Source organism: Myzus persicae, unplaced genomic scaffold (assembly GCF_001856785.1).
Source record: "Myzus persicae strain clone G006 unplaced genomic scaffold, MPER_G0061.0, whole genome shotgun sequence".
Taxonomy (NCBI): domain Eukaryota; kingdom Metazoa; phylum Arthropoda; class Insecta; order Hemiptera; family Aphididae; genus Myzus; species Myzus persicae.
In genome coordinates this window covers 921,283-948,800 of record NW_019103025.1, presented here as the reverse complement: position 1 = coordinate 948,800, position 27,518 = coordinate 921,283, and the positions used below count along the sequence as shown (strand labels likewise).

General features: G+C 28.7%; 1 protein-coding gene across 2 annotated transcripts; it reads right to left on the bottom strand.

Annotated features, from left to right (window-relative positions):
* Positions 1-547: 547 nt before the first annotated feature.
* LOC111033590 (protein FAM107B) lies at positions 548-26,960 on the bottom strand. 2 transcript variants are annotated; one of them, XM_022314392.1, is made up of 5 exons: positions 26,609-26,960; positions 12,139-12,190; positions 3,383-3,518; positions 3,164-3,317; positions 548-1,135 (listed from the first exon to the last, which is right to left on the bottom strand). In XM_022314392.1, the coding sequence occupies exons 1-5, from the start codon at positions 26,909-26,911 to the stop codon at positions 1,037-1,039; spliced, it is 744 nt and encodes a 247-aa protein (XP_022170084.1). In that variant the 5' UTR covers positions 26,912-26,960; the 3' UTR covers positions 548-1,036. The 2 variants fall into 2 exon arrangements, with proteins under 2 accessions (XP_022170084.1, XP_022170085.1); XM_022314393.1 differs by lacking the exon at positions 26,609-26,960 and adding an exon at positions 16,335-16,539.
* Positions 26,961-27,518: the final 558 nt, after the last annotated feature.

The following is a 27,518-nucleotide window of genomic DNA, read 5'->3' as shown; positions in this document are numbered from 1 at the left end:
AAAAATAAATCACATTATTGAGTATTTTACTTTATCACTAAAAAGATTTTCATCATTTTTTTTTTTATAATACTTTCTTAGGAACATTATTTTGTTAAAAATTGTCTACGCTCTTATTAGATTAGTTTCTTTAAGTTTATATTATTCTTGCATGAATATAAATTGTTTAAGATAATAATTTATGCATAAATCATCAAAAAATAAAACAAAAATAATTGCTTTAAAAATTTAGAAAAAAATAAAAACTATCATTAGATTTATTTAATAAATATTTATAAGATATTAGTGATCACTAATCACTTATCATATTATTTAGACTATAAGTACTGACTAAAATAAATTTATTGTGAAGGATTTTTTATGTTGATTTAACCTTATACAATAAATTATGTACTTATACTTATTAATCAGTTAGATCAACTCCATGTATTGATATTATTAATATTTTAAATTTTATATCCCTACATTATCAGTCAAGACGATATATTAAACTTTTTTTTGTTTTATATGAAACTATTCGTGGTTCAATAAAATAAATAACAAATTGTATAATATTTAATTATTTTTAATTAGTCGAGATATTAGGCTGAAATAAACATCAAGTTATTGCTGTAAACTTTTTTTTAACAATATCCCGTGTACCCTAGAATAATTTTTTTCAAATTCGAAAATTGACTAACTTTGCAGGCATTGTACAATTTTGGGTTAAATACATTTGCCAGAAAAAGTAGGTAAACAAATATACTCATAAATTGGTCTAAAACAAAAAAAAATTTACAATAATTTATAGTAATAATAATAATCAAAATATTTTATACATATAAATGTTTCTATACACTTCTATAATGGAAATTAATTGTAATAATTACAAATCAAGTCCTACATAATCATACACTTACACTTATACAAATGATAAATTTTTCAATATAATATACTCAAAAAAATAGAATGTACATAATCAATGAACACTTTATTCAATAATAAACTATTACCCCCGTATCAATGGGATGTGTATATATTTTCGCAGTGATTGGTATCAGTCTGTTTTGGCCATTTTGGCTCGCAGTTTAGCATGGACCTGTAGAAATTCTGGTTTATCTTCGTCCTTTTCTTTTGCATCAGTTTTTTCCATTTGCTACAAATCAAAATGAAACATAATATTAGTGTCATAAAATATTTCCCGCTCAAAAATAGTCATGTAAAATGTTAAAAAGTCATTCATGTAATTTGTATGTTATTACTTATTACGCTTTATATTTTATTGACTTGCCTTCATTATAATAATGATAAAATGTACCCCACAGCGGACATTTGGTTGAATTTTTTTTTATTTTTTCCTCAAACATGACCTAACGACATTTTTTACAATTACTGGAAAGGGCGAAAAAAATTCTAGTAACCCAGACTCGACTGTAGTCACATAATTCACGGGTTGTACACACAATATCATTTTTTAGGGGGAGACTGTAGTACTATTATACATTTATACCCATGTCTGCTTATGAGTAAGCACCAAAATCTATAATTTCAACCTTCGTAGTGGCGTATTTATGGTGTCCGAGTCTTCCCCCCAAGACGCTATTTATTCTTTTGCTTAGTGCATATTTATTTTTTATTATACTATATTTTTACATTTTAATATTTTGCCAACCCCCCCCCCCCCCACAAAAAAATAAAAACTTTTATTAAAATATTATATCCTTAGATTTACTTCACATGGCATAAGTTATTCGTTATAATTGAAAAAAACTGATTTAAATAATCATGGTCTCGAGGGATAAGAGAGACTGACAAAATTAGATCCGAAATTACGCAATTTCGGATTCTTGGTAAAAAATTTATTAGAGAAAATATCAATCGACACAAATTGTCTGTATAATATTATATACCTATAATACCTATTGCAAGACGATTTGCGGTTAAGCCTATAGAGTATAGATGTTAAGTGATGTATATCGAATTTCTAAATCAGTGCGCGACGCGGGTCAAATCATTATTATTATTTAAAGATTCTTGCGGTTTGGCAAGGTTTAAAAATATGTCTATATAGATATCCATGTATATTGTATATGTATGTAATATATATATATATAAGTAATAAGTATATAAATATTGTGTACTCTTTCCCTCTCGAGAAATTTTTATACGGATCTATTTCCTGAGTTCCTCGTCTAATAATATACAAGTATAATATTATTATAACAGCTATTCGATTGTACAACCGACGATTTTTTAATATCGAAAACGTTGGAAAATCTAGAGTTTTTTACCGCCAATAATATGAATGCATCTTTTATTTTCTCTATTTTTTTTTCTACACGGTTCGGCACCAGTGAACACAAAAATGACACCATCAATTTTCTATTGCCAACCTAAAATACTAATGTTTTACGTATATATTTAAAATATCCGTAAGTATATCGAATACCGAAAAGGCGAAATGTACGTTTTTTAATCGGGCCTACGACGGTTACTGTAAATAAATAAATATTTAAAATGTTTATTGGTACAATAAATTATATAGGTAATATAGGTATATAGGTAATATAGGTCCTAAATATAATAAACCTACATTAAAGAGTATTAAGTAGATACATAACAGAGACAAAGTACAGGTATATTGATTTTAAATTTTAGTACACAAAACAGATTATAATAATTTATTTTCAATATATTAAAACGCACTTAAATTATAATGATAGCGTAATTATAATATACACACAAATTGATGTACGTGTACTTGAAGTGTTGAAAGGTACTTAAAATTGAAGTGGTATGTATAATTAAGCTTATGAGTGCGTTATAGTTTGTGTACAAAGTTATATAGCAGACTCGCCGTGACTTGGTTATTTTACAGAATTTGGAATACCTACTAAAAAAAGATCAAACTTCTAGTAAAATGTAGTCATTGTTATTATTATAATTACCTATTTGAAACATAAGTAGGTACAATTCAAAACTATTGAAGAGTTATGGTTTTAAATGTCACACATTGCCTAGGTCGCAGGTATGACATAATATATTATAATTACGAAGAATTGTATAAAATAATATTATCATGTCGTTTCGAAATGACTATCATTAAATCAAACCATGTATTACGTACTATAATACTACAGGCAATGTAAATTATTCCTATCGTTAAAAATAAAATAATAAATACCGTTTCGATTTTTTTGGCTCGTTCTTCAATCATTCGTTCGAATGGTGTGCGGCAAGAGTTCTTTTGTTGTTCGATCTCCTTCTGATTTTGAGTTCGCTTGTGTTTTTCCAGCGCTTTTTGCAGTTCTGATTTTTGTCCCAGAACATTTTTTCCGCTAAAATGTAAAGTCAAGTCTTATATAAATAAAATCAAAAAACATTTTAAACGCCTAAAATATACATTTTTTGATTGAATAAGAGTTCTCGATGGAGGTTTTGATGGTCAGCGGAGGTCAGGCATGGGTTGGCCGGCTTCCGTGGTAGGATTAGTCCATCCTGGTGCATGTCTCTCGTGCAATCAGTCGCCATTGTCATATCTGAATAATACAACACACATGGCCATAATTAATAACAAATAAAACAAAGCGAAATGTATTTTTACAGCATTGTATAATATAATTGTCACAATAGTTATTAATTATTCAGAAAAAACACACATGTTTAGTACGAAAAACAAATCCTGCAGAACTCACAGAAGTATTTACTATAATAGGTATCAATTTATGATGAATCAAAAACATATATACATTTAGAAAGACCATATTCTATTTCCATAAGCCAAATGTATTAATGTAGATCATTATAAAAAACATAATGAGTTCGGTATCCCTACTATACAAAGACACAAAGTTTATTAATATCATCACCATTCACCGTACAACTGTATAAAGTTATCACTTATCACATACTTTACAAATCGAGCATTTTTCCACGTTCCTCACTCTTGCTTTGGATTGATAATATATGGGTATACGATGTAATATATTTAAATTATAATAATGATTGTTGTTGTTATAGTTTATGATAAATGATTAAACATCATCGCTACTATAAAAAGTCTAAACCACTTATCTCACATTTTTGTCAAATGAGCAGAGATTGATTTTTTCACCTTCCGTTAATAATTTCAAAAATTGAGAGCGATGGTGTGACTATTATGCGACGATGTTCAAGAAATTATTATCTTTTTTCAGAACCTATAGTACAGAAAAAAGCTTTACACTTGAAAATCATAAAACCAGTTATGAAGTTTACAATATGTTAAATAGGTAAATTTCATTTTAACGTTTTAACAATACGATTATACACGCAATCAGTGTAATGAACTCACAAAAATGTATATAGATTTACTAAAAATAAATAACACTAATAACATATACTTTGAAAATGTTGGTTTAATTTACAATTAATCTGCGTGCCAATGATGTGATTTATGATATTACTTCTAGACCACATTAACCTAGTTTCTTTTACTAAAAAATACACTCCTAAAATCAATAGCTTTCCTGTTACCTGCTCAGAATATAAAACGTACCGACCTAAGTACATTTTAAATGTTTAATCTTACATCATAGTCCATAGAGTTAATTGATTATGGAATGAATTTCTCTAACCGTAACCCCGGTAAAAATTTTGTACAAACATAAGACTTATTAGTATAGAATAACAATTATTTAGACAGCGTCATTATATAACATTCAGCATTGTGTAAATTAATAATTTAATAATTGAAGTATATTGCGGTCATGCGGGTAAAGAACCCTCGTGTTCACAATGTATTATGCGAGCGTTCGCTTCCCACTTCGAATGTTCTTACTTTTTGAATATAATTTGAGATCTACCATAGGCCCACGAATGATAAGAACACCACTTTAAGTTGGCTCTTGTATAAAAGCTGACAGTAGCAATACGACCTTTTGTGTAAAATAATTCACAAGATTCACAACGGGTAGAATCGACACGTTTCTTGATATATAAAGAAGTTTGAAATTATAAAACGCCAAGTACAGTGATAACATTAAAAAAAAAAAAACAAAAAAAATAACGATGATTCAACAAAATGAAAAAACACTAAACATTTTTTTTTGGATGAGAATTAATTGAAATCACGACGACTTGAGAATAGTATTTTGTAGTAAAAAGTTTACATCTTTAGTTAGTAACGTATAACATTTTTTTGAAAAACTACATTTAATATGTTAAATTGAACCCACTTTTTTTTTTTTTACAGAGCCAACAAACAATAATCGTTCAGATACTAAAATACTTTAATTTAGAGTTTATAAATATTGCGTATAAATTACAATGTATAATCGGTAATACTATTTATAAGTGTTAGTAGTTTTCTTATTTATAATTTAATAGGTAGTACTGAAGTAGTGACGTATTAAGTAGTAACATACACATTAGTAATTATTACATTGTTAAGTGTTAACATCATTTATAAATTATAAGAATTGGTGAGACGTGAACCATATAATTGTTAAATAAAATTAGGCGTATAAAGCCGTTAAAAACATAAGCCATTTATAAAAACATGACGCCGGTTATGGCGGTCATTTTAATATACCCATAAAATATCGTTTACCTTATAAAAAAAAACGTGTGTAAATATATTTTTGTGACGTAGCCTGCAGAGAGTACTAAGGGGGTAGCGACCCTCCTTAAAATGTCAGAAAAACTTAAAAATGCTTTCAGTGTTCTGTGAACGTATTATATACGTATTATATATTTATATGTTGTATTCAAATTGTAATTTGCATATGAAGGTTGCTGAAAAAGTCTAAAATTATATGGCCACGGCATCGGCGTACCAAACTTAAGAGGGGTCCTATAGTCAAGCCTCTTCTTTAGAACAAATTATCAGCCCCTTCGCCCAAAAAAATAAAAATTAATAATCATGGCAACACCACACATAAATATGATATATAAAATGTTTTTACGGTACGTATTAAAGTTGCTTTAAAAGCATCATTGATATATTATTTATTTAATTTATATATTTGAATACTTTATATACTTGTTGAAGATATATATTTTTATCACTCGTAATAATTAATATAATGATATAGTTTAGAACTTTAGAAGACATTACGTAAAATGCTGAACGTAAATGATACATCTATATTCTTTTTGTTACAATTAAAATGAAACTTGACCTGACTTAATAAGTTACGTGTAAACACAAGTTTAACATTGGTAAAATTTAATTTGGTTTAATATTTATTACCCATCTGTTACACATTTAGAAATAACATAGTACACCGAGTGTTGTAAATTGTCCATTTTAGTAATTTGTAAAAATGATATGCACGCGAAAGAGAAGTATAATGATTTACGAGTTTCAATTGTTCATCAAATATTAATAACACGACATTCTATATATGTGATGTTGAGAGGTGCCATATTTTTTTTATGTCTAAAGGGTTTATATTGAAGTAGGAAGGCGTGAAAGAAAAAATGCAAATAACGTTTCACAGCAGAGGATCCTCGATCTAGTCTTGTTGAATTTCAAAGGAATATTAATTGGTATATACTATATATATATCACTATTATTACTGAGGAGAAAACTATTTTCTGTGCGAAATTAATTATTAAAATAACCAATTTGTTTTTACATAGAATAATGATAATCTAAAGAAGTAAAGGTAATTTATTTAATTTAAACGTTAATTATTTTTTAAAATAATAAATGTTCCACCTGTCATCAATATTACGAAATAATAATCGAATGTGTATTGTATACATGAATAATTAGAAGACCAGATCTGCATGTCGTAAATTGAGCGTGTCCAGTGTGCAGTGATACAATTTCAAAAACACCAACTTAAGATTTTATATAAAGTACTTAATATAGAAATTTAATTTGAAAAAATTGAAGTTGGCTAAACTATAGGATAATTATCAATATCAATATAAACAACAATAATACTCATTTAAAAACTGTATAATATTATTTATTTCGTATAAAATTCAACATATTTTTTTAACTTTTAATTTCCGATTCTAAAACTTGACTCTATATTGTTATTATTCAGTAATTAAAATGATAATATGCACCAAATGTCCAAATAGTATTTTAGGACTTCTACCTATACTCGTCAATAGTACCAAATATGTATTTACCAAACAGTAATAAGCAACAGAGAACATTTTCAAAAGGCATTTGTGTAGTTTGTTGATATCAATACTATATATGACAGTATGACACATTTTCTCTTTCTATAGTCACTATTATTAAGTTTAAGTGGCACAAACACATTTATGTCGCTCTGAAGATTTATTATGTAAGAACAATAACAGTATAGGTTGATACCTCTTCATCGTGCACTACTTGTTGCTGTTCGGTTGGTGTATACAGCTGATACGCAAGACTGTCACTTTAGGAAACTGTGGAAATACTTTGCAGCGTTCTTATCGGGATAGCACAAAATATACAAAACACGTACACATAGATATATCATATATACCTAACCGTGCTAACCTTATGAGGTATTGTGTACATGTATATTATGTATTTATGTGTATCCTTACCTATGCCTAAGGCTATTATGTATAAATATTATGTGTGTAAATATATAAGAGGGTACAAATACTACAAGAGTTTTGGTTTTCTAGGCTAAGATGATGTGTCTGAAATTTATATAGACGGGCGCGACACGAAAAAATAATAACGGTTTAAACTATGCGGCCACTCCTCTCTCACGAAAAAAAAATAAATATAAAATATAAACACTTCTGTTAGAATTCGAGTGGAAATTATAATCGGGTAACAGGTAACACGCAGCTATTTAAGTCATTAAAGTAATAATTAGAAGGTGTTGAATAATTGAATAAATAATAAAATCAATGATAACTATACGGGTATTGATTATTTTGTCACATTTTTTTTTACAAATACTTCTTTCAAAATTCGGAAATTTAAATTTAAAATTTATCTTAAACGTAAGTACATATTATTGTTATGTTGGTGTTACGCGAATATTATATATTGTTAATATTGATCAGTTACACATTTGAACGACAAAAATACATAGTTGATAATTAATTATTTATTTCAAACATGTTTAAATTTAATATTTCAAATAAAATTTGAACCTTTGTACTTATAAAATACGCCAGTCGCCAGCGTCTATTAATATTATCTTTTCAAATCTAACCTTTTACCTTTATAATAAAAGAGTAGGTATTTGAATGACGATGAAATTATATGTATATAAAACACAATATTATGTTATGAACCATATAAATTTTTTGTTCAAATAATTTAATCACTCATATTAATAATTGTACAGGCAAATAAGCTTTATATAAAGTACGATGAAATATCCCATATTTGTATTCATAAATATATCTTTAAAATAGTTTATTATTATGTACCTATCTTTAGTTTGTATAGACTATGTTTCATATATTATATTTTGTAAAAAGGCATAAGCCTTGAATATACAATAAATAAATAAATATAAATACGTGATTAAATAGGCCATAGGGTAATATAATTAGATTAATTTATAAACAATTTTGAATTTTAAAAAAGAATTTTCTAACTATTATATACATACACTTGTACACAGACATTTATACATATATATGTATATACTTAATAATAATTATTTTTCTACAAATGTTCTAGTTTTATAATTACTGTACACATTATTACACTTGAACTTTAAAGCGGGATATTTTTCCTCACCATAATGTGTCCCGTGAAAATCAGGTAAGCAACGGTGGCTTTAAAACTGAGCAGTGCGAAAAGTCGGGAAAAAATAACCATTGTTATTATGTTACGCACATAGTAGCACTGTTTGACAGACGATAATTAAAAATCTACCGATAAACGAAATTATGGCCATAATATCGTAATTCATTCTACTCGAGTCTAAGATGTGTGTTTATTAAGTAAACGCAAACGGATATAAAATAAATTTCGTTCTTGTTAGTTTTATGTAGATACGTATTTTGCGAATAAACGTGAATTTCACTCACGTGTTTCCGGGGAAAAAAACACGTCTACTCCAACATGCGAGCAGAGGTGTACAGCACCACCACACGCAATAAATAATAATACAATATTGCTGATTAAATATAATGTATATATAGTAGAAAGCAAGTTTTACAATATAATTTATACGTGGTCTCCTGCAAAAGGGAATACGCGTCGTAATAACCGCCATTCGCCATTATAGTTGACATCCCCCCGGCCTTGGAACGACCTAGGGGTCAGAGCGCGCGAGGTCAAGAAACCCGTTCTTCTGAAATCCAATTAATACATAGGTTACCTACCTACGTGTATAATACCTCAGACCTCTCGAACACAAAATACTATCAATTATTACATTCTGTGATACTGTACAGGAAGTTTTCTCACGAATACAACACGACTGCAGTATACGCTCGTCACAACCCGCAATCGATCAGTACATTCGTCTCGGTCATTGTTTCAAACGCGTACGTGCGATTCTCACGTGTTGATATTCAATTTGCGATGGCACTATATATTATTATTATACTAATATTTTATAAAACGCCGCAATCGCAACCTACGATACGCCACTCAACACCGCCGCGGTATCCATTCATTTTTTTTTTTAGGAAATAAACGTTTGTTCGATCGCGTACGCGTTGGTACGATATTATTATAGTGGCACGGACACAACTACACAAGTCGGTCACGATCGTCCGAGTGACCTACAATTGTGGCCGTCCGAGTGTCAAAGATAACGTGTTTACATTATTGTACCTATATTGTAGACTTTTCATTGTTCGGCACGTCTATTCTACACGCGTATATTATATATATGGTATAAGGTATAACGTCTATCCATTTATGCTATAATAAATAAATAAACAAATATATCATATACCTACACCAATACTTGCGCATATTATTATATCCTACTGCTATAAATTATTAGGGGCATGGAAATAAATCGGCGCAACAAATGGGTTCCGTTTACGATTTACCGATGAATTACACGCAGAGAAACCGGAAACTTAATCGATTGGCATACTACATTATAGTATAATGATCCGATTCATATTATATTAAATTGTATTAATGAATAAAAAGAGACTACTAGCTCATTGTATTAGCAGAAAAAACAGTGCGAGAAACTCTGAAACGCATTCATTCACCCGGCCATCAAAGGAGTAGACTTTATGCACAACTCACGTTTGTATTATACATTTATTTGTATAAAATAATATAAACACGTCGATTGGAAAGTCTTTTACTTGGGTCACGATTATTATATATAGCAAACTAATAACATTTAAAAAACACATGGGCTTGAGATTTTTCGTGAAGAATTGTATTGTTCTACGATTTTTTTATTTACAAATAATAAATATTTTAAGCATGTGTCATCAATTAAATATATATTTCAAATATTATTTGTAAGCCAACGACGAGGAATACATTAGTATGAACTCGTGTCATATTATGAATCATAGAACAAAAATTAGATTTTAATACATTTTAATTTAATTAAAATTACTCTCGGCAGCAGTGGCCATTGAATTTTCGTGATATGTATATATATTTACAAACTCGTATTATATTTAATAATATATATAGATAAATATTATTATATGGATTGCAAAAAAAAAAAAAAATGAATTAACGGTTGACAAATATGACAGTATAATATAAATAGTTAAGAGATATTATTTTAGTTTAATATTATTACTATACAATATGTTATAGGGTATAGGAATATATTATAGTATAAAACAATAATTTACAACTAAGTTGACAAGTTATCGTGATACTTGTAAAAAACAAAACTAAACACACTCTTGAGATAAAGCCGTAACGTATATATATATATAAACCCGTATGGTTTAGTGATGGTGTCATAAATCATAATGTGTGTTTATTGAAGAATATGAAAGTTGGCTACTGTCCTGGATTAAAGTCTGTATACTAAAGTTTAGTAACACAAGTAAAGTGTGGACATTTTTTGTTTACAATAGTGTGTAGATACTTAAATATAAATATAATTTACATTAAGATCAGTCTGATTAGATGTATAACTTCAGCATCCTGTATACGTAGCTGTAATTATCAATAATTATTATTTTTAGTCTTGAAAAATTCTCCTCTAAATATTTTAAACCCTCCTAACTAAAAAGTGGTGGATACTGCAATTTATAAATATATGAACATCATTCATAACTATAAATAAAATGCATTGAATCATTTTAGTAAATATCTAAATACTATAAGGTATAAAATATGGACGAAAGACGTTTATGAAAATGTAATCTCAATGAGAACGTAATTTAATACACTATACAGTGAAGAATAAAATAGGTAGCGGTTAAAAACATAATAACACCGCTATGGTTAGTAAGCATTATGAATTAATTTATTCGATAGGTAATAACAGTTATTAAAATGACAGAATAGAATAATAAAATATTTTTTATTTATTGATTCAATAACCCGATGGTTATTGCATTAAATACGCAAAGGAATATATTTTATTCGTACCATATATTTGCTTTTCAATAATTTTATTTACAAAATAAATCAGTGATCAAATTCTGCAATTTTACACACATCAAAACAGTATAAATTAGAGGACAAGAAGGGTATGACACGATTTCATATATTTTATTTATCCTAACAATATTATACGTGCTCGATCAACACAGTTCGACTGTTGTATTTTGAAAAAAAAAAATCCATCTCTGGTGATATTAGATAAAAAATAAAACATAAAAATTCTGCCAGTCTTCCTCTCGAAATTTGGTGTTCCAAGACGATTTATCAATAATGCAAACGAAAAAGTTCGATAACCTAATTAAATAAATTCATTTTTCCTACCTCAGCCAAAGTTATCTATCCTTTATTTAATATAAAATGGGTACCACTGTATTATAATACAATACGGACCAACAATTTAGGTGAAAAATTGTAATAGTTATATAATGATATTTTTCAAGTAGTGTCTTGATAAAGCAAAAAGTTGCTTCAATATCAATATTGAGGATGTTTTTTTTACAAGCACTCGAAATCTACTTTACAGCAGAGATTTGTCCAGTATTTGCAATAGAACTATAAGAATAACTTTCACTCGTACAATTTACCGTCTTAAATTCTTAACTTATGAGTAAATAATTATAGGTATAGTTTTTTGTTTACTTACTGTTTAATTGATTGAGTTGATGTTTTTGCCCATCGAGAGTCTTGTTATCTGCCTGAAAAGAATACATTCATCAAAAAACTAGTTTGGTTTAAATTAAGACATAGGTACCCAGTATGTAGTTTTATTCATAAAATGTATTGTCTTTAAAAAGTGTATGCGTAAATAATGTAATATTATTAGTATATTAATTGTTATTTAATATAATAATTTAGTTTGATATTTCAGTAGCAACCATATATATAATAAAATACATTACAAATAATAATTACCAATATTTATTTTTAAATAACATTTTTTACTCTCCATGCACCGCGGTCTTAAATACTACTATAGACGATGGTTATTATGTATTTATGTAAAAAAATATTAATGTTCATTAATTATTTTGCTATCAATTTAAGTCTATTTAGTAGATGAACTATTCCCACATAAATTTTGTTATGTTAAATGCAACAACTATTAATATTAAATACAGTTTTATAGCCATTTTAATTTTTATGGAAATAGCAAATTTAAATTTAATATTTTTATTAAATTTAAAAAATAATATTCCACATTAATGTAACCACGGTGCAAATAAAAACTAAAGACTTTAAAGAACGCTAATGGGGCGGTCGTTCAATAATCTGCTATATTATAAAAACTTCGTTAGTTTAGGTAACTATAACTTAAAGTGATTAGTTTTTAATTTTATTTTACTTATAAAGCATAGCATATTTGCCATTTTCTGAAGTCACCCAGAGGAGTTACTTGGAATAATATTTTATGACATCTAAGATATCATTGGGTTATCAAAAGAATATGATGTAAAATTAATTTTAGATTTTAGTAGAGAGAAGTGGATTACTAATTACTATAACCGTAAGAATTTGAAGATCCTTGTGTACAATGAACAAAGATCTTATGTAAGTATCAAACAATAATTCTTAACGATTTCTCAAAAAGCATATAGACGTATATAAAAGTTATAAGTTCCTAGCATTACTTATGAGGTATTGAGTTATGACTCATGTGATTTTTATATGAAATAAATTAATTACAATTTAGATCATGGTTGTGGATTTTTCGAAATCATAAGAACAATATAATTTTATGAAACACGGTTTTTAATTTTTTTTAAGCCCCGCAAATAAATATTAAAATAAATTACATTTTACGATAACTATTTTATTTTGTGTTAAGTTTATAAATCTCACAATACAAATAGGAATAGTCAATTGAATATATATTCCCTAACTTAAAGGGACTAAATAATTACTAATTAAAAAGGTCTATACACCAACATACGCTCAACCAATTTTGTATTATTATTTTTATTAATTTTTTTTTTAGTTGGGTGTGGGGATTTCAAGGAATGTATTAAGGAGTTAGCAGTGATATTGTTCATAAATAGATATAAATCTTATGTTATGTGCTTTACTAATATCTCAGATTATTGTAGGAATGGAGAGTTCTTGGCTCGGTTGATATAGAAACTTAAGTAATAACTTAAAAAATACAAAAATTTATACACCCCATCGAATCTTTTAAATATAATATAATATTATTTTTATTTTTATTTTACTTCTGTTTTTGGTTGAAGTCTGCTTGACTCTAATGTCATAACACTGGTAAACGCCAAACAGCATTACTTCGTTACAATATATATAGTATTAATTAATTATGAACGATATCGACAAGTGTACGTATATTATAATCTCTTGAATGTAATATGCAGATAATTGCTTACTAGAAAAATAGCAATTATAATATTATTACTTTTTATTGGTGTACGACTAATTATTCAGAACAATTCAAAACTGTAAATTAAATAACGAAAACATAAATTGTGTATTAGCTCGCACTTTATTGTAGTATTATAATTTATAATAGTATTTTTTAATGAGATAATTTTGTTATCTGCCAATTCTTACAAGAACATAACTCATAAAGTCATAATATTCATGTTCATTATTTTGTGTGGGACTGTCATTTATTTACTTACAGACCTATATGTAATATATCTGTATAAAATATGTATAATCTCTGCCTATATATGAAACAGGTAATAAATTTTAAATTATTAAATTTCACTGTTTCTAATAATTTAATAATTTTCTAATACATACCTAATTTAATTAATAAATAACCAACTTTAATTACAAAAATTAATTTATATTTAGAGATTATTTTTATTTTGCCATACTAAATTGCTATTTTTTTATAAATATTAAAAATAAATTCCGAAAGTCTTGGTTCCCGCTAATAAATTTTAAGTTTTAACACTCTTCGTGTTAACTATATACATATACACTTGGATACAATTTTCTTAATGGTATAACAAGAAAATATTCTCAAGCAATAAAAAATATGGCATAGAATATCCAGATTTAGAAACAAGTATTTGGGGATTGGGTATGTGATATAAAATATAAATGATATTAGATTGGAACTTGAGCTTAAGATACACATATAACCATATAAAGGCAATATCATAAAAATAATAATAATACAAATACAATTTTAAATTGACAATTAATGGCATTATTAAATTAAGAGTGTTATGTAGATACTATAGATTGTATGATAGTCATTAGGTAATGTAAGAGATAATGTATTATAAAATAATAGTCGAAATCAAAAATTAAAAATTTGAAAGTTGTCAGTTGAACGTTATTTGATAGTACCGGTCCATCCGGGTTTTAATGCGGTACCATTCAGGGCAAGAGATTAAATTGTAAATAACGAATAAAAAAATAGAAGAGGGGCAACTCCATATACGCAAGACTTAAAACACTTTTTATTGTCTGAAACCCGTTTCATTACAGATTGAAGTTTTTTTACGTATTTAGTTCTAAACAAAATCACACATGATGAAGGGGAAAAAACCATAACATCCGTTGCCTATAGTGATAAGTTCAATAACAAAAGTAACAGTAATGTAGTAGGGGAGAAAAACCGGATATTAAAATTATAATAATAATATAATATTATGTTCGTGCATATGCAGCGAATTATTTACTACTCACGAAGATTAGATAACAATCGTATATACATACATAATCACTTGCAATCTCGCTTTCAATGTATGTCTATAAACGAGTATGCAACTAAATTATTTATTATTAGGAAAATGGTTGGATGACACTTATTTTTTACATCTCACGTTTAAAATCATTATGTAACACGACTGATGTACTGCCATTTATTTTGTACGAAAACGTGTAATACAATACAAGTTAAAAGTATAATTATTTGGGTAGAATACGATTGCGGTACGGTACTTATCGGTGACACTTTTTCATAATACTTTTCTGCACACTAAATTAATTAAATTTTTTTGCAATTTTGTTTCATGTGGCCAAATTTTACAAATAATTTAATATTATAAATGTATAACGTATACAAATTATATACATCCATATAATAAAAAAAAAGCCAAACGGTAGAAAAAGCTTCAATAAAATATACAACGGTCAATCATACTGCTCACACACTAACCCATAAAGTAATATACGTCATATTAATGGAGATCCAGGTTGAAAAATTGTAAAAATGTGTTCAATTTCAAGAGGTAAAAAAATGGTTCTTAACGATTTAATACGTAATCGACAATACTTAACCATTTTATCAACTCTTTTGGAAAAAACAATTGATAAATAATAAATAATTATTCAGGTAATATTACACATACTTCAATATATTATATTTGTAAAAATGATTTAGAATTTTCGGTAGATACCTAAATATAAGAATTCTTAGATACATCACACATCCCACAGATCCTACCAAGTGACAGGAGTAATAACTTTAAATCTATATTGAATACAAATTAGAGTTAATATAGTTAATAACTCAGATTTCTAAAAACAAAATTATAGGGTATCTATATAGACAGTGTAGATTGTAGAAACTTACTTAATTTAATTTAAAAAAACTCGTTTTATCGGATGCTTATGTATTTTTTTTTCGTGTCAGTATCAAAAATTTAATTTAAAATTATTATAACTAAAGTAGATATAACTTAAAAAACAGAAAATCATATTTGTTGGTGCACCGATGTTTCAGCATAATATAAATATATTACATTAACGAATGTCGGCTACCCAAATAAAAATAATTTAATAATTTTACATATAGGTAGTAAAAAATAGATATGAACAATGGACAATATATGAATGATGAATGGGATGATCATAAACATTTAAAAAACTTACCATTGGCATATACCTCCCAATGCGTTGTAAATATAAATAAAATATTAAGTAGCAATGCTCAATGAAGTATAAAAAATTGTATTTAATCAATTGATTACAGCATTTTGAGTGTTGACAATAAACCAAACAGGAAAAAAATTTAGTTGGTATACAGGGGTCCTGTGCGACTCGAGCGAGTAGTTACTCCTTTGGCAATTACGTTTTGAAATGTGTTTCCCATAATTATTACGATGCAATTTTAAAGGTTTTTCAAGGTTGCAGTGTATTATCGAAGTCACACCCACATGTTTTCAACATAAGTAAACATCACTTGAGCCGTATAAAAACAAATAAGTTACAGCAGTATACGATACATAATTGTTCTAGCGACACGCAGATAAAATGCCTTGATATCCGAGACATGAAAAATAACTTATCCTAACGATCACTGCGACATAGTACCATGTACTCCCCACATATTATATAACAAATAACAATATGATGTTTTATTATTAGGATTTAGAGTATACTATAACGACTATGGGGTGGTAATAATAATACCTATCGTTGGCCAATTAAAAAAAGGTTATCGTGGTGTAAGAAGTTTATATATGTCGTACGGAGTAAAGGGCACATAATTGTGTCGGCAATAATTTAGTGTAGGTAGGTCCTGTTGCAAATACTTAACGACGAAGACCAAATAATTTTCTAAAAGGTCGAAAATGAAAAGGTTGATATCTATTTCTACATATTATTGTAATATTTAAAAATGTAGCATTAAAATTTCAAACAATAAGAAAATAGGTAGACATGCTAGTAAAATTATACCAAGCCTAAAAAAAGGCTCATTGCCTTTATTATTTCCGTACGCCTTACCACCACGAACCGCCGACGTCGTAAAAACAATTATCACCCATTAGTCATTTCGTTTATAAACAATTAAATAATATACATTTTGAAGTGTTCTAATGGAACAATAATAAGAGTGGGTAGAGGTACATCACGGTTTACGACAATAATAAGACGAAAAACAATAATACTCACGTTTGAGATAAAAAACTGTTTGGAATATTACTATAGGACTATATAATACTATAATAGGTAGTACGGAACTATGGACGTATGGAATTCAAGGAATTTAGATTAGAAATAAATATATTTTTAAACACTATAACGATTATTATTTTCATTATCCCAACGATTATGTAACACCACATAAGGACATGTGGTTTTTCTGATCATCACTCGTTTCCACGCGGTACAGGTTTTAAGATCAAACAGACGGATAAGGTATTGTATTTACTTTTTATTCGTCCGTGTGCAATATCATAATCTACACGACATCGAAACGGTCGTCAGAACAGTTTTCGAAATTGCTTTTCCCCGTCTCGCACACCATAACAATAATACTCGGCATCATAATATTAGGAATACGATACGCGTCCTTTTAAAGGTAAATCATAAGGGATCATACAAGGAATTATTTTAGTATAGACGTATAATATTTACTTACGAATATTATTGTGATTACACCTGCCCCCCGAGTGTGGCGAGCGGTGTGTGTCTTGGAATTCTGTTATTAAACGAGTGAAAACCGGTTTATGCACACTGGCCTGTGGATAATCACAACAACAACAATAATAATAATATCACGGCGGTGGTTGGTCCGGGGGTAACAATTCGCCGACGCTGTTTTTCCCGGACTTGAGGGGTTGGAATATTTTCGTGACGACGAGAACGTCGGTGGCTCCGGCGAATGAAGCAAAGGCCCGTCCGGTGTCTTATCGGATGACGACGTAACAACGCACTTAGGTAAAGTGGTAAACGCGGGATCGACGACTGAGACGCTGAGCGGAGGACGGAGAGCAGCCGGACGGCGGTACGCGACTGGACGAAACGAGACCCGAACGATCACTGTGCCATCTGCCGACCGTTTGCGGGAAACTGCGACGATATCCGTGCGTCGGTGTTGAGCGGACGGCGACGGCGGCAGCGGCGGGAGACCAGTCGGTGGGGGCGACCTTGAAAGGGACGGCAAGTGGTGCGCCCAGGAAACGCGCTCCCGCCCGCCCCCGCTCATTTGTATACATATAACATTATTTTATTATGTGTGTCAGTCATCCCTTTTCGCCGAATTCCCACGCCGCTCGGAGCTCACCGACGACGCCGGCGACCTCGAAAGTACCGAGCGTGCACCAAGTCGAGCCGCACGGAACGCGCCCGCCCACGACAGCGGCGAATAGTGTCAAGATTTTGGTCGTTTATAGAACGAAAATAATACTGTGTAAGCGAACTTTATTATAGATGTGACACTTGTGACACTGTATGGGTACGTCATAACTCATTTACCACCCACGGGATACTGCAATGACTGTTAGTTTAATATTAATAAAGAAGAATCATGAAGACGGTAGGCGTCTACACCGTCCGCGATTTTGTCGAAAATATTGTTTGTTCGACGAACCCTTATAACGTCACGTCTTAATTATGTATAATAATAACCATCAGATTCTTATAGTAATATGGATATTAATTTAATCTATTCTTATACCGTATATACCTAGTACAGTAATATTACATAATTCTATGTTTTAATGTTTTATTATTTCTACGACTTATTTTTATGCTACAATAGACAATAATTGTATTATATCGGGCTTTGAAGTTGTTTTTGTGCCGGTCCAACAAAAATACAAATCTCAAATGAAAGTTTCATATTTTTTTCTTATAAGCATAAATATAGTGTTTATAATTTTATATTATATTATTGTTGTTATTTCGATTATGGAATAATATGCTTCTCAGTGTTATAATATTGTTTTAAAAAAAAAAATGATAGAATAAACCATTATTGGTTTTAGGTTTATAGTAGACATGATTACGTGGTTGTATAATAATAGATAATAATACGTGTATTAGTAATTAATCGATAAGTCGTGATGAACATTTTTTAACTAGTTTATGATTTATTTTGTCATGGAAAATTGCGTTATGTATTGATATTAGATACCTAATAAAAGTTTAGCTTTAAGTCAGGAATGTTTCAAGTTTCTACGATAGTTAATATATATTATATTATTTTAAATAACAAAACTCGTTTAAGGATAAATCATTATTAATTGCTTAAATATCAAACGTTTAATGTCAACTATGAGCAATCAAAAAATCAACGTATTTTTGACAAATTATATAAAGAATTTCACAATTATAGAAAAAATTAAGTACCTATGTATTTTAAAAATTTATTTAACGATTTAAGAAAAGCCGAATGCTTTATGAACCATTAACATGCTTATTATTTACATTTTCAATCTTTTTTGCATTAGAAAGTAGAAATCGAAAAATGATTACAAAGGGCCGACATTTTAAATGAAATATGTATGATCTAGCAATAAATAAACCAAAATATTTAAAAATGTTAAGTCAAATATTTTTTAAATTACAGCAAATATATAAACCAAATCGGTAACGTCAAAAACTTGTTCCGTAAACATTTTAAATTTTTTAATTTTTTTGACTATTGTGATAAGTATTGAAAAATTAATGCTTTTTCCCCGACTTCAAATTAATACTATTTACTACTAAAAACCACCCTCAAAGTTAAAGATTGAAGTACTTTTTATTGCTCTTAAATGTGACATCAAACACAGAAGAAAAACACACACCATTGTAAAACCAATACAATAATTAATCCGCTCGGAATAGAGAAACATTAAGACATTAAAAAATACTTAGTTGAGACTACAATATATTTCATTAATATTATTATTTTAAAAATTAAATTAAATTTGTTTTTAAATGTGATTTTGAATATGATCATTGTATATTTAAAAATAAAACTATTTTGTATACTATGTAAATATTATGAAAATATATAAGCCCCCTGCAGTGCAGGCAAAGGGTCAAAGACTCAAAACTAAATACAAACTTAACTAAAAAATGTATTATTGTATTAATCACTTTCATAAACGGATTAAAAATGAAACATTATAGTATAAGGACTAGGCTTAATAATAAGCTCATTATTTGTAAATAATATTAGTTTGTTTATTTCAATAGAAATCACGATGAATAATAACAAGTAACAACACAATTATTATTAATCGGAATCCGCTCGTCAAGAAAACTATATTCGTTTTCTCCTACATTAAAATAGGTTTGTAATTTATTTCCGCAAAAACTATTTTCTTTTTAAATTATTGTTTCCATTATAGAAGGTAATATAGAAATAGAATAACAAATAATTATTGTAAATCATTACAATCACATTTTAATAAACAATTTACGAATAATATTTAACTTATTTGATTCTATCCATGCATAACAATTTTTTTAAATAATTGTAAAACGTAATAATTGTTAAACGCATATTATACATATAAGGGTGTTGTTTTAATTTTTTAATATAGATTCGTTCAATTAAATGTTAAAAAATTAGTTCAACGGCCGCAATTGATAGAGACCTCATTATTTGAACACATAGAGTATTATTTAGGTTATTCTATAGAAGTCCAATTATATTTTTACATAGAAAATAAGAGTTAATTGGTACTTTTTAAATATCAAACCAACCATACGAACATTCTGCGTATAGAAGCATTAAATTTATTTTAAATAAGATCATTTTATTATGACATTTATTTGGTGTGGTCATGTTTTTTATGCCTTTGTCTTAACCGACCGGACACAACTATAATAATAATCTAATAATATAAACCCTGTATAGTTCAAGCTGTTCAAGGGTTTCGTATTAGCTTGTTCATTTTACATTAAGTTAATTTATAATTTAATTTACCTTCACTCTGTATATTTTAGATTCTGAGAGGAGCAATGAATGTATTGATTTTATAATGCAGTGTTTTTTTTTAGTCTGAAGACACTTTATATAGAAGAAAAATGATTAGATTTTCAATTTTAGGAGTGGTTTCTGGTAGAAAATTGGATATATAGTTCATACTTTGGTAGTTAAAAATTTGAATTTCCCGGTACTTTTAAAAATAATTGGGAATTACATAAAAAAAACATGATCATTAATTGTTAAAATTTTTATATTATTCTAAAAAAAATTATTTGCTAATCTTGGCTAATGAAAACTTGACTGTCTTTGCTAGAATCCTTTTTTATCATATGTAATGATTTATTATCATCATTCATCACATACATTAAAGACCATAATATTTTATGTTAACAGTGACCTATTCAATGATGAGGTATACACTCGACACTTATAATGTAGAGCAGTGTGATTAGGTATACCTAAATTTTTTTTTTTATTTTTTTATATATTTATTTATCAACTATTGACACCTTCATAATAAGCATAGCTTGTTATAGGGGATGGTGAAAATCATACAAGTACCTATATACTTGAAGGTTTTATTTTCGCATTAAATTTAACCAAATTTGTTTTAAGTTTGAATATAAAATTTAAATTGCACCCACTACCCATACATTATTCAGTAGTACAAAGCGATATAAATCAAAGTCCCAAATTTTTAGCAGTTCGTTACTATTTTTAAGTGCATACTTATATTCCTTATATTTTAGTTAGAACTAGGTATATATCAGTTAAATAGTTATATAATTGGTACTATCGGATAATAAATATTAGTCTTTAGTAAGCACTTATATAATTTATAACTTATAACAATGTAATTGTTAATTTATGTATAGGAAACTAATAAAAGAGCATATGCCTCATTCATTGTTCATATATTTTATCTTATAAAAAAGAACCTTAAAATAAATCGAATTTCTTGTTTATTTTATACCGTTAACGATTTCAATGTATACAATTCAATCCAAACAAAACATTATCATTGAAATTGTCTGTTAAATAAAATCAATTGCGATCATAATTTTTGACTGTAAGCGGATACATAAATAATTAAATAAATATTTATACTATTCACTCCTTTTATTTAAACTATCATCAAAAAGTCAATGCCGTATTTATTTAAAAGTTTTTTTTAGAAGAATGTTAATGTTATACTAAAAACCAAGGTCTAAGAGTATAGATTCAATAATTAATTGCTTAAACATTTATTTTTAACAAAATAAACAACAGAACGAAGTATAAAAGTATTCTATATATACTTACTATGTAGGTACCTATATATACATTTTGTAAATAAACTATTAACTATAAACTTAGATAATATGTAGTAGACATTGCCTGTATGGTATGATATATATAATAATATATATATTTAAAGAAAAAGAAAATTTGGAAATCTTTGACAAATTGTATGTGAAAATGATAAATTTAAAACGTGATATTTCCTACAACGCTCGCCAGTTGTAAGGAAATGCCCAAGCAAAATATATTCTGTCCAGAATCTTTAAAGCAATATGAAATATGAATTGAATAAAATTATTACTAACAAAATAACTGGCATGCATAGTACATAATATATATAACAGTATTATATTATAATTATAATAATTTTACAAATTATTGAAAAATAGATGAAAAATATCAACATAAAATGTGAAGTATGCATAAGGACTCATTAAGCTTCAATATTAAGAAATTTACCAAATAAGTATAAAACTAAAATAAAAATGTATTTAAATTAAATTCATTATACGAAAATAACACAAAATATTTTTGTAATTAAGTTTACTGCTTTCTTTAATGGTTGTAAAATCGTAAATTGATCCATCATTCTTACGAAAAATAATATTTGATATAAGGCAGGGTTATGCTGATGAATTATAGTGACAATAGTAACATATTTTGTTTAACATTAATTAAACAGTACTTAAACATGCAGTTTTACTAATTTTAATATTTTATCTTTTTTCCCCTACCCTTGAATTTTTTATTGTGCACAATTTCTGGACAATGTATACTTTTTCCTACCTTGACCACTAAAAGCGGACATTTTTCACAGTATCCGATTTCTTACTTGGCCAGTTCTTAAAGACGAAACCTATTATATTGATGAAACAATTAAAAATATATAAAATTTTAAATTCTTTGTTCTTTGAAAACATTAAAAATATTATTTAATCAAGTTTATTTCATTTTTAAAAAATCTAATTATTTTATTATACTAATATGGCAGTATGCCAGTATAATGTTGGTATAAGTTGAGTACATATTTTATTTAGACCTAACATAGCTATAATGTTAAAAACACCTGCTGCGGCCTGCGATATCGCAAATTCGCAACTATAACCAATCATATTATTGACGTCCTAATATTTTTATTTAGGTATAACAACAGTACAGTTTTTTTTTAATTAACCATTTAATTAATATTAAGTGTACCTATATTTAAATTGTTTATCTTTATTTTCAATAAAATAAAATTTTTTTTTTCAAAAGGTTTTTACACGCACGTGGTTTTTACTGTGTAGAAACTATAAAGAAATGTTAGCATTCTCGTGGGTATACCTACCACATAGTGTTTTAATGCAATACACGAGTTTGTTGGCCTTATTATAATCATCAATCACTGATGAGTTATGGCTACCGTATTAAACTAGTATAGCGCAATAGGTATGTATAGCATTATAGCATATACAATAACATTTGAAATACTTTTACAATGATCAATGATTCATTAAAAGGAAATTAAACACTTCAATATAATAAAATAAACCATCAAACCATTACCTTCGTCTGCTTATTTATCAATTATATTAAAACGTTACATCTTGTATAAAATAATTCTTTCTACGTTCTACCAAAACTAATCAATTTTGAACGGTTGTCGAATATATTCGAATTACTTCTGAATGCCGATATCATATGTATGTCCATAATATCGAAAAAATAATGTTAAATTTAAATAAATATAGCTAAAAGTATGTCAATATGCCATTATGTCATGTACGATAACCATGAAATATTTTAAATACTTTTAGTTAGTATGTAAATAGTAAATACTATAATATATATCTATACTCAATTAGGTATAGACGAATAATAATAATTTTATACCGAAACCCATAACATACAAAGCCACGAAGGTACAAGAATAAATGTTTAATATATTATTAATAAATGTATTGTAAGTTATGGATAAGTGTGAATGTGACTTTAGTCGTTAGGGACGTTAGGGTAGGTCGTAGGTATGCAATTTATTATACAATACACACTGTTTGTTAATATAATAATAAACAGTTTTAGAAAAATACGTTCTTTATAGAAAATACGTTGCGTGTGAATAGGTATAAAAAAATGTAGGACATTTATGTAATTATAATTTATAATATTATGTACACAAAACGAACGAGACAATTCATCCATGTCACTGCAGTACTATAATATGTTATATACAGGATAAGGGCTGGGGGCCGTTAGGGGCATCTCCCTCCCACGAAATGTTATACAAAAACTTTTTTGTACTTATACAATATATATTAAAGGTACTAGGTATCATAACTCTAAATTTTTAATTTATATAGATTATGATTTATAGACCTTTTTTATGCATGCAACTGTAAATATTATACTAGACCATGATGTGCATAATAAATAAATCATAGCAAAATGAAATAACTCTACAGTTTATATATACGAAGACAGAGAATAGTTTTGATCAGTTGACCCTCTAGTATACAACTTATAGAATCTTATTAGTTATTGCGATTTGCAATAATTGTAAAATAATTATCCTGAGTAATTAATAGTAGACTAGTAGACTATATTTTATTATTTGAGAACATGAAGAACAAGTCAAGATATATTCGCCCTCTATGTTTCCAACAATAAATGTAGCTTTATTTATATAATAATCTTATGCATAATAGATTTATTTTTAATATCAGACTCTTTTGTAGACGCTTTAGATTTACTTATTGTTATTTAATGTTTGAATGGATATCTTAAACATTTTAAATTATTATAGGTAATTAGTTCATATACAATCATACTCATTAGTCATTACTATTCATAGTTCATAGTTTCATACAATAGTCATACAACCTTAGGTAGGTTAAGGTATTAGATACTATTATGTTATATCGGTATACCTATCTCGAAATTTGATGGTAAAAATTATAACCTTTATAAATACTCAAGTACCTATTGAATGATGAATAAGGAGGATATTATGTACAATTACGTAAATACGAACAATTAATAATTGATGATTAAGTGTATTGGTTGCGTATATTTTATAAGTTTATCTATGTACGTAATTAAATAAAATTGTATCATAAATATTAATGTGTTTATTAGCATTTTTAGAAACAATCAACTTATTTATTCATATAAAAAAAATAAGTTAGGGTATACTATCCTTGTTGTATAATAATAAAATCGTGATTAAAGTGAAAGTATTTAAGCATATTATGATTTATTCTATGAATAAATGGGCAAGTGTAATTATAATACCTAGTCTAACCTTTAGTGATTATAACGTTAAAATATCTAAATATCTAATAACTGTACTTTTAATTCGCGTAAATAAACATTTTCCCTACACTACATATATAATTAATATTTTATATACATAATATTATCTTTCAATATTTGTACCTATTATGTATATTACGCATGTCGCATATGATTCACAGTAAACATGTTTACCCAACTGCAGCTGTTGGGTTATAACACAATAACTTTCCGGTCAATACTACAAGAATTTTACGACCGATAAGAGCGTTTGAACACCACACGAAAGCAGCGGATTTTTCCACGCACATGCAAATCAAACCACGACAACGTTATAATATTAGTAAATGGTACATATTATGTAACAACAATAATATTACCTATTGGTCCTATATTTAAAATATGTCGACATAATTATAATTAAATGTATAGAATATTGGGAATGAAGAATCGACGAATATCGTTGGTAGCATATATTACAATAACACACCAATCAGTGGTGACCTACACAAGATGTGGGAGAGATGACACCCAGGGTTGTGTCGATAATTATATTATTATTACAGTTCCCACATTTACCATACATCCTACACTTATTATTATTATTATTATTAAACTATTACAGTATTGTATAATGTATTAGTATAATACACAATCGTAGGCACCGAATTTTTCAAATTTCACAGGGGTTTGGCTACTAAAATAATGCCTATGAAAATACCTAACGAACATTTAAATTAAAAACATGTATATATGTATTATATTTAATAAATGATTATAATTTCACTATTCACACAAAGCGCAGTATGTTATAATATTGACTGTAGACGTATACTATAACTTATAAGTATATTATTTTATGGTGACGCCGTCCATGAAAAAAGTTCCATATAGTCACGCCACTGCAGATTAAAATATTATATTCCGAAATGAAGGCGCGGCTTACCTTGCAGGGAGGCGTGAGAAAAGTTCCACTCAGGCTGGTGACAGGCGCCCGTCGTCCGGTCTCGGTCAGACAGCCGTCGGATTTGGAGTCTGGACACGCGGACGCCGGAGCGGCCTGGTGATCGGCCGCGGGCCCGTCGCCGTGATGGTGCCTCTTCTGCTGCAGGTCTGGCACGGACGCGGTCTTCTCCAGTTGCTGCAGTTGGACGACGGCCCGATACGCGTTCGGGGACGACGGCGTTGACCTGCAGGCCATCACGGCGGGCGGCAAGAGGCCGTCCAGAGCGGCCAACCGGTCACACATCGCGCGCGCAACCGGCAGCCGCAGCAATGAGTCACAAGCGAGCGAGTAAGCGACAAGCTGGGCACAGCCGCGGCCACGGAGTACGGCGACGATCCCTGCGCGCCACCGACAACTTTGACAGTGTGACCATATGAGTGTTTTATCGTATCGTCACGGTGTAATAACGACCCGAGTAAACACGCAATAATTTACCCCAATCCCCGCCAACGGCGGCACATTTTTGACAGTTTTCCTGGTTTATTGTTATCGGGGGGGGGAACGCGCTTGCTGAAACCGTTTTCCGATACTCGGTGAACTGTAACGACTGATATCGTTTTAACTGAGAATCGCTCCTCAGCCGTTAGCGGGGTAGTTCGTCGAGCCTATTCGTGATCTTTTGGCACCAGGTCACACTGCGGTCCACGGCTCCTCCCTCGATTCGATCTCACGCCTGTTTGACGACGACCAGACGTAACGAGTCGTGTACGACCCCCTTATTGCGCGAGGTCGACCCTTATAATATTTTACAGCTGGTTAGGCATGCGAGGTTTCGCCATACACACGTGATGTTTTTTGTGCGCAGAGCAGCTACCTAAATAATAATATGCTAATATATAAGGTTCCCCGT

Excerpts from the sequence above, each read along its gene's own strand:
- LOC111033590 (XM_022314392.1), bottom strand. The coding sequence starts at position 26,911 with ATGTGTGACCGGTTGGCCGCTCTGGACGGCCTCTTGCCGCCCGCCGTG. Across the intron at positions 12,191-26,608 it reads TTCTCACGCCTCCCTGCAAG|GCAGATAACAAGACTCTCGA; the intron begins GTAAGCCGCGCC and ends TATTCTTTTCAG. Across the intron at positions 1,136-3,163 it reads GAGCCAAAAAAATCGAAACG|CAAATGGAAAAAACTGATGC; the intron begins GTATTTATTATT and ends TTTGATTTGTAG.